Source organism: Eutrema salsugineum, unplaced genomic scaffold (genome assembly GCF_000478725.1).
Source record: "Eutrema salsugineum unplaced genomic scaffold, Eutsalg1_0 scaffold_14, whole genome shotgun sequence".
NCBI lineage: Eukaryota > Viridiplantae > Streptophyta > Magnoliopsida > Brassicales > Brassicaceae > Eutrema > Eutrema salsugineum.
In genome coordinates this window covers 4,667,712-4,680,658 of record NW_006256877.1, presented here as the reverse complement: position 1 = coordinate 4,680,658, position 12,947 = coordinate 4,667,712, and the positions used below count along the sequence as shown (strand labels likewise).

The window sequence follows — 12,947 nt, the reverse complement described above, 5'->3', positions numbered from 1 at the left end:
GAGGTAGAGAACTCAAGAGCAGGATAGCTTGAACTTCCTCAGAAACTGAAACCTTTACACTTCCTAGATCCGAGACTAGCTTCAGGAATTCATCAACGTTCTGATCTATAGTCTTAGTCCCTATCATTCGGAATGTATAAAACTTGTGTTGAAGATGAATACGATTTGGAAGTGATTTGGTATTGTATAACCTTTCAAGAGTGGACCAGATCGCAGCTGCAGATTTACATTCATCGAGTTTCCGAAGAACTTGATCCCCGAGATTCAAGATCAGAATGTTCATAGCCTTTTCTTCTTTCTCTATCCAATCTGCTTCTTCTTTCGCTTTTCTTTCTTCAAAGGCAGATTCTTCTTCTCCTTTATTTTCTTCGACTTTGCAGAATGCACTATCCGATAAGAACGATTTCAATCCAAGAATCGATAGATGAGCGAACATTCTTTTCTTTCAGATCAAAAAGTTTCCTTGACCATCGAACACCGCGATGCTCGTTTTCACATCCGCCATTGATTCGAATCTTGAACATGGCTCTTATACCACTTGTTGAGGAATCCAGCTCAACAACACGGAATTAGATCGCACAAAACTGATTCGAATACAAACTTTCACTCAACTCTCACACACTCGATTTCTCTTTTAGAACTTGATTCGTAGATTTACCGATTTAGCAAGAAAGAAAGAACACAAGAGAATTTTATGAGTTCGGGACCTCGATATGAGAAAATCCCTACGTCTCGGCCTGGCAAAACACCCAGCAATTCACTATCGTCTTCTTCGATACAGAATTGCACCTTCTCTCTCTAATCCTTTACAACGGTAACACTCTAGGCTAGAGAGAGGATCTATACACACACGCTTTACTTATATAGTAAAGTCAATTACAAGAGTCAAAACGGTTTAATCTAACTAACCGTGAACCATAGAAAGAAAACTAACCAATCTTTCTAATTGACAAACCAGTCCAGTTCAAGTCCAATTCAGGTGATTTTCATCACCAAGTCTCAACAGATCTATTTGGCCTCTTGAAATTTTTGGCACATGCTTTTTCCCTTTTCTAGACTAAACTGACTTTCCAAAGTTTGACATAACTTTCGACCGCACTGTTGGGATTCACTCTCTCGTGCATCAAAATTTAAACTTGATCCATCAGTGGAAAGTTATTCAACGAATTCAAAAACTATGAGGTCTCAAAATGATTTTGAATTTTCATATGCTCATTTGCACCTAAAATGGTTCATTTTCCTCAAAAGCAACCTAGAACCTGGAAAAAGAAATCGATAAAAGATTTTTAAACATCTAAAGGACGCTTAAAAACCACCATAAATTAAGAACATTAACCTAGCTATAATATCCTACATAATAGTTTAAAACACCTACTAAATCTCTATATTTTAAAAACGTAATGCCATGATGAGAAATGGTGAATATAGTTTCTAAATTTTTTTTGTCATTTCTCTAATTTTGCTCTGTATTTTTGTTTGATAGCTAGTCCAGCCCTTTCTTTATTTTAATTTTTTCGTACACCACGCAGGAAAGCAATTCTCACGTTTTAAACAAATATAACTGTTTTCTAGAATCGCAACTGCTGTCAATGTCGTAAAGTACTTGTATAGGTGAGTTCACATTAATTATCAAATTTGTTAAAACAGTAAACTTATAAAATTCATGTGATGAAACTCAAAAATGATCTGAGTCAATTTTATATACGGAGTGTAAAAAACTAAAACACTGCAAAACGAGTGTCTATATATAGGGAGTATTGCACTACCCCAAATCCAGTATCATCCTCACTGACAGCTCTTCTCCAACCTGAAGGTCTCTCTCTTTCTCAATTTGCCTTCTTTTTTTCAATGATTCTATATTCACATTTTTTGGGTCGAAATTCTCTAAGCACATTATCATACTAACATATATCATTATGTTTTTGTTAAAAGGGCAGTATAATTAATATACAATTTCGTCCTAGTTTTTGTATTTTACGGTCTTGCCATGCATCATGCATGATGCATCTATTGTTTTCTATTTGATAACCGGCCATGCATTAATTGTTCTTGTAAATTATTATATTTTGTTTTTAAGAAATAGTATAGTTGTTATATATAGGGTTTTCAGTATGATCTTCAATAGTCCAATAAATTATTTTAACTGCAAATGTAACGAAAACGATACTTAAACTATTCTCAGAGTCCTCTCAAAAGGTATGGACTGCCTATTTTAAATACATCCTTATATTCTCAGAATTCCTAACGGTTCTATGTTGTTGTACATGTTCTTACATACTTTACGAAAATCCCGAGCTATTTAACTATGTGAAGTTTGAAATAACAATCTACTAAGTTTTTTTGCTTCTTGATTCAATCTTTCAGGTTTTTGTAAAGTTCCTAGAAGGAAATCATGTCGGAAAAAATGGGACCAGTGGGTGGTAACAATGGAGATGCATTCAATGATGGTGTTTGTGACGGTGTTAAGAAAATAACTGTCGCAAAAGAGGGAGGTGTTTTTGATTGTATATCATATATCAAGATCGAATACGAAAAGGATGGGAAATTTGAGACCCGTGAACACGGGACTATTCGTGGGGAACTACAAGAGGTAATAAAAATATTGTGATTTCCTTATTCTGTAATCATTCTTATCAAACCCTTTAAAGCTACTGATTTGTTTGTTTCTAACGATAAAATGAATCCAGTTTTCCGTGGATTATCCTAATGAATATATCACTTCTGTTCGTGGAAGCTATGGTCATGTTAAATACTATGAAACAGTGCTCATCAAATCGCTAATCTTCAAAACCACCTATGGAACAACATTTTCCGTACTCGGTGAGACAAACTATTCTGGAAAACAAGCTGTGACAGAATTCATGCTGGAGGGTAAAAATGGAGGAAAGCTTCTTGGATTCCATGGACGCTCTGGTCAAGCTCTTGATGCCATTGGAACTTACTTCTTTGCTGAAGATTCTTCTCTTAAGCACTTTAACCTTCAAGGTGGCAATGGAGGAAGTGCATGGGACGATGGTGCTTATGATGGTGTTAGAAAGATACTCGTTGGACGACGTAACAATTTCGTGAGTTATGTTAGGTTTGAATATGCAAAAGGAGAAGGAATGGTACCACATGCTCATGGGCAGAGACACGAAGTTCCACAGGAGGTATTGTTTATAGAATCTAAAGATGTTTAAGAACTCAAGTTTGATAAAGAATTACTATTAAGCTTTAGGAAATCACTCAAAACTAAAGCCTCTCTCAAAACTCATAAGTTATGCCACAACCTAGCATCTCCTTATATATAGATCAAGTCCTTTTTCTATTAGAAATACTAATTTCTTTTTCTTAGATAACTCCTAAGTATGTTTAGACAACTTCTAAACATAATCCTAATCCTAATAAGAAATATCTAAGTTTGCTGATCAAGTTAACTTCAAGCTTAAGTCAACATTGTTGATGCAAAATTTATGTTTAGTTTCGTGTTTACATAAATATTCTAAAAGAAAGAAAATTTATATATATGGTTGCAGTTTGTGGTAAATTATCCTTATGAACATATTACATCAGTGGAGGGAACCTTCGATCGCTACATTACATCACTTAAGTTTAAGACATCAGAAGGAAGAACCTCCCCTGTTTTTGGAGCTGTGGCTGGTACGAAATTCGTGTTCGAGGAGAAAGGTTTCAAGCTTGTCGGCTTTTGTGGTCGATCCAGTGATGCTATTGACGCACTTGGTGCAAATTTTGGCCCCATACAAGCTCCACCAGCTCCTCCAGCTCCTCTTATCATTAAGATGGGACCCATCGGTGGTAAAAATGGAGATGCATTCGATGATGGTGTTTTTGTTGGTGTTAAGAACATAATTGTCGCAAAAGAGGGAGGTGTTTTTGATTGTATATCATATATTAAGATTGAATACGAAAAGGACGGAAAATTCGAAACACGTGAACACGGGACGATTCGTGGAGAACTACAAGAGGTGCTAAATATATAGTGACTTCCTCATTCTTCAATAAGTTTTTTTTTATCAACCTCTTAAAACCTAATGATTTGTATGTTTGTTTCTAATGAAAAATGAATCCAGTTTTCGGTGGATTATCCGAATGAATATATCACATCCGTTGGTGGAAGCTATGATCGTGTCATATACTATGAAACAGTGCTGATCAAATCGCTAATATTCAAAACCAGCTATGGAAGAACATCTCCCGTACTCGGTGGAAAACCAGCTGGGACAGAATTCATGTTGGAGAGTAAAAATGGAGGCAGGCTACTTGGATTCCATGGACGCTCTGGTCAAGCTCTTGATGCTATTGGAACTTACTTCTTTGCTGAAGATTCTTCTCTTAAGCACTTTGACCGTCAAGGTGGGAATGGAGGGAATTCTTGGGACGATGGTGCTTATGATGGTGTTAGAAAAATACTCGTTGGAAGAGGTAGTACTTTTGTGAGTTATGTTAGGTTTGAGTATGCAAAAGGCGAAGGAATGGTACCACATGATCATGGGAAGAGACAAGAGGCTCCACATGAGGTATTGTTGGTACAAATTCTAAGTTTAGCTTCGTTTAAAGAGAAATATTCCGAAATAAATATAAATAAAAATATGTATTTTGTGGCAGTTTGTGGTAAACTACCCTCATGAACATGTTACATCAGTGGAGGGAACCTTCAATCGCTACATTACATCACTTAGGTTTAAGACATCAGAAGGAAGAACCTCCCCTGTTTTTGGAGAAGTAGTTGGCACAAAATTTGTGTTTGAGGAGAAAGGTTTCAAGCTTGTCGGCTTTTGTGGTCGATGCGGTGATGCTATTGATGCTATTGGTGCAAATTTTGGCCCTCTCCCACCTCCCTCTTTTATAAAGATAGGACCTATCGGTGGTAACAAGGGAAACATATTCGACGATGGTGTTTTCGATGGTGTGAAAAAAGTAACCGTTGGGAAAGACGTATACAGTATTACTTATATCAAGATCGAATATGAAAAGGATGGAAATGTCGAAATCCGTGAACATGGGACAAATCGTGGGGAGCTAGAAGAGGTTAAAATATATAAATTGGCTTTTTAAAATTATGTTAATATTCAGTTGGTTCACTATTATTAATTCTTTGTTTCTAATTGAAAATGAAATGCAGTTTTCGGTGGATTATCCAAAAGATTACATCACAGTCGTTGGTGGAACCTACAATCATATTTTCAACTATGATACGACGCTTATCACATCGCTATACTTCACAACCTCCCGTGGATTTACCTCTCCATTGTTCGGTGAGATGAGTGGAAAAGACTTTAATCTCAAAGATGAAAATGGAGGAAAACTTCTTGGATTCCTTGGACGTGGTGGTTATGCTATTGATGCCATCGGGGCTTACTTCGAGATCGGTTCTGGTAATGGAGGAGCTTAATGAAAGGAGGAAAGTACAAGATCGTTGTTGGGTTCCATGCAAAAGATAGTGGTTTGTTCATTCCGAGTCCATGTCGTGCCCATTAAAACCAATTAAAGAGATACTCTTAAGTTTTCTTTCTCTCTTGAATCCGTAAAATAAGGTCCATGCTTTTGGATTTGTGTCACTCGAAGTATTGAGTATGCTTTTCAGATGTTTGTTTGTGTATTTTAATGTCAATGCTTTATGCGATCGTGTGATGTTCTCTGCCTTGATGGTGTGTTGTCACTTGTGGATTTTAATAAAAGGATGCTTCTTCTTTTCAATCTCTTTTAAACCTTTCCATTATTTTCGAACATCAATTTTTGCATTTGGATCACACGTAAACAAATTACCAATTTTTTTTTAAAAAAATTATCAAATATTTGTAATTTTCACAAATGATGGGTTTTTTTTAATACTGTCGGATTTGGCAGTAGATATAATTATATATTATTAGCGTTTCAGTGGGACCATAATATAATGGCCTTCAAAATTAAATCAATATAACGTTTTTAAATTTAAATTTATTAATGTAAATTAACTTTGAAAATATTTTCTATTATTCTAATTAAAATGATTTTAGGTAATTAAAGGAATTTCTTATATTTAAAGTTTTGTGATGTGATTGATGATAATTTTGTTTAATTTTTAAATTTGGTTTCAGATTATACAATGGATTGCGGTAGTATAATTTGGTTTTCTCAAGATATTCTATGCTATGCTAAGATTTCATTAACACGAAGACTTTTGATCACATTGGGTACAATGAGAGTACTAAGTCTTCAAATGGAAAATTGCTCTGTTTTATGGATTTTCTGAGAAGAATCTCAACTGTCTTGAAGCATATTTCACTATGATTGCTTCTAATCAAATCAGCAATTCAAAGTGCTCAAACTACTGGCAAAGGTTTGTTGGCTTATAAAATTTGTCTTACGACAAAGCCGGTAATGAGGAAACTAGTGAGCGCAGGGAGAAAGATTGGAACATAACATCCAAGTTGTCATAATTAAGTATTCGTTGTTTACTATTAATGTGTTTGTTTCGACGTTTAGTTAATTCTATTGTTTCTTATTCATATTTAGATTCACCATCTAGATCATATTATTAGTATCCAAATTTTCAAATACACAAATTATTTTTAATTAATTAAAGTAGTAACAATTTTTTTTTTGGTTTAAGACTTTTGATTATTTTTATAAATAGTATATTTATAGTCGACAAAAAAATAGTATTTTTATATTTTATCCGGTTGTCATTCATGATTTCTTCAGATTTAATAAACGATTATGAGAAAAAAAAAATCATTCTTGGGCATCAAAAAAATTATGGTCAGCGAATTTTTTTTCCAATTAACTCTGTGATGTAAATTTTTATAAGATTTCAGGCACTTTTGTGATTTAAAATGGAATGATAATTAGTTAATACATTAATACCGTGTACACAATTCTAGGCGGAGGGTATGTGGCAAAGTGTCGATAATGAAGGATAAAGCCCTAAAATTTGGAGGATAAAACCCTAAAATTTGCAGAATCTGCGATTGACTAACACATGACTGCCTCCTTTGTATTGCAGTAAGAGTTCTACCGAGAAAGAATAAAGAGAATTAATAGAAGGATCGCAGCTTCGAAGGATGGCAGCAGGAAAAGGAGAAATTTGGTTTTTTTGTGTTCTCCCGTTTTCTTCAAATATTTTTCTGTTTATTTGTGTTTTTGTTATGTATTTTTATTTTTAAATTGGAATTGAAAGAATTGAATTTTTATTAGAAGTATAGAAACATTAAGGCCTATTATTTTATACTATTATTAGATAGTGTATAGTATACATAGAGAAATTGAAATGCAAATATCTACTCATTTATGTGTGTTATAATGTTGAACATAATCCAATTAGTTTACTAACATAATTTTATTTTAAATTTTATTTTTATAAACTAAAAAATCAACACAAAACACATAATTAAATAAACATATAAACATATAACAAAAAAATACAACTACATAATAAAAATTAAAGATATTACAAATATTTACTCTAAATTTAACTTATATTAATAAATCTTTAACTTATATTACAAAAATTTAATATACAAAAAAATCTATACATTTAAATACCAGAATATAATTGAAATTATATTATAAAAAATATTATAAAATGAAGAAATAATTCCCATATAGAAGCACGTGTTAGAATCTAGTTGTATTATTAATTAAAGGCAAAAAAATTACAAATTGATAGGGAAAAAAGACAACAAAAGGTAAAGGCATTCAAGTTTCCAAGTGCATGATGCTTTCATTCTTATCCATAAACTTGATATAAGAACAGAAGTAGTAGTCATCAGGCTTACCAAACCAGTGGTCCGGTATTCTTCTGATTATAACCTTTCTTATATCATTCTTTTGTAGATCATCATATAGAACGTAACGAGGGAATTTCCAGGCATACGCTGTTAAGACAACCTCTCCGTTTCGAGTTGTACCTTCCACGACCAACTCATCAATGTCGTCGTTGTGGTCGAATAGATGCATCTGACAAGGCTGCAAAACGAGAGATTTCTTCGACCATTCTCCACCATCTCCCAATTCCCACAAGTCCACTAATCCCGTGTATTGGAGATCGGTTTGATCAAAAATAGCTGGTTTTCCACCATACTCTATGAGACCCATATCCTTGTATATCTCATCAGGTAAGTCTTTGATCATATTGAACTCTTCAGTTCTAACATCAAAACTGACTAGGACACTGCAAGAATAACAACTAGAAGAAGCCAAATAATATATAACTCCATTGATGCACACTCCCCTTCTTGTAGGAAAGTGAGGGTTTTGATCAAACTCGATTCTTTTCCAGGAACCTCCGGCTTCGAGTACGAAGACCCAATGCTCCGAATCCGCGGAGGTTGTACTCTCAAATATGTCTGGACTTGTCGCAACAGTGCAGACAACTTTGTATTGATCAAGAACAGGATCATGTCCGAGAAAGTAGACGACAGTGTTAAGATCATATTTTTGAGGTGCAGAGATGTTGGATTTGATGGCCGGTAAGGTTACGCTTTGTCTGGTGGCCGGATTATATATACACGCCTTTCTGCAAACGGTGTTCAAAATCAAGCCGCGAAGAACCATCGTGTTGTGTCCTCCCATCCATGGCAATGTCAAATCTTGGTCCAAAGACATCATATCATCAGCACCATTACTAGATGGTCCAAAGATAATGATAGCAGTGCAGATTCGCAGGGGTTGTGACAGACCTGCGTTGAATCAATACACGCTCGGTGGTGCACCAAACTCATGTATACACGAGGTTGTCGAGGTGGGCAGGCGAGAGTAAGATAAAGGTTGCTGAAAAATCGGGAACGGATAAGACAAGACCAAAACTTTGAGGGGCACTTGAACCTCATAAGCGATTTAACAGACAATCTAGCCATGATCTCCATCTGGAGTTCCAAAGGAATCTCCTCCGGCACTACCAAAACGTCTACTCTTCGTCTTTTTATTCCTCTTCCTCTTCTCTTCTTCCTTTGAAGAGACGAAATCAGAGCTAGATACTTAGCCATAGCTACTCCTTAAACAGAGGAAGACGAGCAAAGGTAAGCTCAAGATTTAGGATATAGAGTTTGATCTGTTATCGTCTGTCTTTGGTATATATATACACATATAGATTAAGCAAAAATAGAAAAACTCATTATTTGAAGGAAAGTTTAGGCTTCTCATTATTTAAAGAGTAATTGCAATAAAGGGTAATAGATGTTATCAAAATTAAGAGATACCTTTTGAGTGTAGGTCCTATAGAACTATTCACTATAAAAAGACTATATCACCCTTATTCTCCAAAATTTTGCTATATCACAGTTATCACGATAATTTTTTAATTATTATCAATATTCTAAATAAATGACTGTTTATATACATATTATGCTGATATTATTGTTAATATTTTATATAAATTATGTATAAATATAAATATTATCGTTATATTATTGTTAATGTGCTATATTTCTCGATTATTAGTGTTAATATTTTATATTTAAAAAATATTATTGTTAATATGTTAATATTTTATTACAAAATTTTGGAATTATCACGTTATAATTATCTGATATATTTGTTAACATTTATAATTATCATATATATTTGTTAATATGTTAATATATTATATGATAACAAAGCTAACACAAATTTATAGCGATAACTTTCATATTTAACACAAACTTTCATATTTATAGCGATAACATGTTAATATTTTATTACAAAATTTTGAAATTATCACGTTATAATTATCTGATATATTTGTTACCACTTATAATTATCATATATATTTGTTAACATGTTAGTATATTATATGATAACAAAGTTAACACAAACTTATAGCGATAACTTTCATATATTTTATGTTAACTAAATAGTTATCCAATAATAAAAAATATCTTCTCTTAGATGAATAGTATTAGCGATGATGAACAGTATCTACAGTACTATCATGTGCAAAAAAAAGACCAATGGCAATTTATGTAAATAAGTAAAGTTAAAAGGATAGTAATGGATAAAACAAAAAATTCTCTTTGCTACTTACCTAATTATTAATTTATGAATGCTATATATTTAATTTTTTGATTAACCATTGATATAGAATAAATTCACTCTTATTTAAAAAGGAAAGTTTAGGCTTCAAGTATTAAACGGTTTTCAACTAATTTAAAAGGAAAGTTTTGGCTTCTTTAGGTTCTTAATCAAAAACCTTCAACTAATTTCTTTTCCTTACACAAACCTCCATATCAAGTAATTTGATTATCTAGATTGTATCCCGTGCATCCGCACGGGAACTATTTATAATTTATCAAATTTTATAATATAATTTTTATTTTTATTTTTATTTAAATATAATTTTCTAATAAGTGATATATTTTTTTCTGCTTTATATAATTTATTTCTATGAATTTATTTTCTCTAGTATATATATGACCGCGATTAGAAAAACATTATTCTAACATGTCCGTTCATATTAATTCGAAAGTACAACAATTATAAAAATGTCATTATAACATATTCATTTATATTAATCCGAAAAAACTGCGATTATTAAAACATAATTATAACCCGTTCATTCATATTATTTGTATATTTTATATATTTTTAAGTTTGAATATTAAAAATTTTAGACTTATTTATTAAAAATATACAATAATATATTATTTTTATCTTTGTCATTGAAAATATTACTCAAAATTTGAATATTTAAATTAAATCTAAATTAATACTAAATTTAATAACTTATTTTATGATTTTTGATTAATAGCATAACCTCTATTTAAGGAAATCTGTAAGAGATCTAAATTCAAATTTAAAATTTTGAATTTATTTTAAAATATAAAATAAAATATATTATTTTATTAATATTATATTAAATTAACTTGTTTAATAACATAAATAAGAGTTATCCAAAAAAGAATAGTAAAAAACTAAGTACAACCTGTTTGGATACAAAACATACTTCTCTTTAATAGTATAGATTATGAGGAAAAATTCATTCTTGGACATCAAAAAAAAAATTATCAACGAATTTTTTTTTCAATTTTTTTTTTGCATTACTTCTGTGATGTAAATTTTTATAAGATTTCAGACATTTTTATGAATTAAAATGGAATGACAATTGGTTAATACATTAATACGGTGTACACAATTCTAAGCAGAGGGTATGTGGCAAAATGTCGATTTTCGCTGTTAGTTTCCAACTTTCCAATTCCAAGTCGCTGTATTTGATGTATGTATATATACCAGAAGGTTGCTCTTTTTTCAAGATATTCTATGCTAAGATTTAGTTTTCTCAAGATATTCTATGCTAAGATTTCATTAACATGAAGACTTTTGATCACATTGGGTACAGTGAGAGTATTAAGTCTTCGAACGGAAAATTGCTCCGTTTCATGGATTTTCTGAGAAGAATCTCAACTGTCTTGGAGCATATTTCACTATGATTGCTTCTAATCAAATCAGCAATTCAAGGTGCTCAAACTACTGGCAAAGGTTTGTTGGCTTATCAATTTTTTCTACGACAAAGCCGGTAATGAGGAAACTAGTGAGTGCATGGAGAAGGTTGGAACATAACATCCAGGTTGTCATAATTAAGTATTTGTTGTTTACTATAATATGTTTGTTTTGACGTTAAGTTAATTCTATTTTTTTTTATTCATATTTGGATTCACCATCTAGATCATGTTATTAGCATCCAAATTTTTAAATATACAAATTATTTTTAATTAATTAAAGTAGTAATATTTTTTTTTGGTTTAAGACTTTTGATTATTTTTATGAATAGTATTTTTATAGTCGATAAAAATAATATTTTCATATTTTATCCGGTTGTCATTCATGGTTTTTTCAGATTTAATAAACGATTGTTTTTGGGCATAAAAAAAAATATTGTCAACAAATTTTTTTTTCCAATTATTTTTGCATTAACTCTGTGATGTAAATTTTTATAAGATTTCAGACAATTTTGTTATTTAAAATAGAATGATAATTGGTTAATACATTAATACCGTGTATACAATTCTAGGCAGAGAGTACGTGGCATAGTGTTGATAATCTGTTCGGTGTTAGTTTCCAACTTTCCAATTCCAAGTCATAAGATAAAAGCTGTATTTAATGTATGTATATATATAAGAAGGTTGCATTTTTCTGTAAAAGAAATTTTCAAAAACTCTTATCGAATCTACTAGTAACTATGATTTTAGCTTTAATCCAACTAGGTGTTTAGCCCGCGACTTGCGCGGACCGAAAAGTTTCATTAAAACCTAAAACAAAATTTTATGTCACAAATCAAAAATAATTAGATCAAGAATTTGATACATACAAAATTAAAATAAAGCTAACCTATGAAAGTAATCATTGTCTAACATTAAAAACTTTAAAATCAATACTAATAAGTGTATGAAATCAATAAACACAAATTAAAATAAGATTAATATAAATTATTCATTTTTTTCTCTTTTTATTTTTTAATTTTTTTTTCTCTATCATTTTCTTCTTTCTTTCTTTTTTTGTTTTTTTTTCTTCTTTATTTTCTATGTCTTTTTTTTTTTTACTTTTTATTCTGCTGGTATTTCTTTTTCACATCTTCTTCTTCTCCTCCACATCTTTTCCTTTTTCTTCTCACACGTCTTTTGATTTTCTTTTCTTCCAGGTTTTATTCCCTTTTTTCGTGTTCTTCAATGTGTTATTATACTATTTCTTCTTCTTTTTTTCTTTTCCTTTTTCATTGTTATCGTCTTCTTCGTTATCGCCGACTTCTTGCTCTTCTGATGTTGTTCGACTTTTACTTGAGCTTCAGATTCTTGGGCTTTCTCCAATTCCTTATCTTTTAAGATTTTCATCCAATTTTTTGTCGGTCCTGGCTTCTTCTTCTACTTTGTCTTCTAATTTATTTTTTTTCTCCTGGGACGGATTCTTATTCCTCTTCTTCCAAGTATTCTTCCTTTCTCCAAATTCTTCATCATATTTTAAAGATCTTTGTCTTATCTGTCTTTTTACTCCTCTCA

The 12,947-nt window shown here is 31.6% G+C and overlaps 1 protein-coding gene and 1 pseudogene across 1 annotated transcript; one reads left to right on the top strand and one right to left on the bottom strand.

Annotated features, from left to right (window-relative positions):
* Positions 1-1,758: 1,758 nt before the first annotated feature.
* On the top strand, positions 1,759-5,677 carry LOC18022622 (myrosinase-binding protein 2). Its single transcript, XM_006405604.2, has 7 exons — positions 1,759-1,813; positions 2,365-2,590; positions 2,688-3,149; positions 3,516-3,965; positions 4,071-4,517; positions 4,606-5,028; positions 5,123-5,677. Exons 2-7 carry the CDS (start codon positions 2,393-2,395, stop codon positions 5,390-5,392), a joined length of 2,250 nt encoding a protein of 749 aa, XP_006405667.1. The 5' UTR covers positions 1,759-1,813; positions 2,365-2,392; the 3' UTR covers positions 5,393-5,677.
* A 2,000-nt stretch (positions 5,678-7,677) lies between these two features.
* Positions 7,678-8,948, bottom strand: LOC18022621 (annotated as a pseudogene).
* Positions 8,949-12,947: the final 3,999 nt, after the last annotated feature.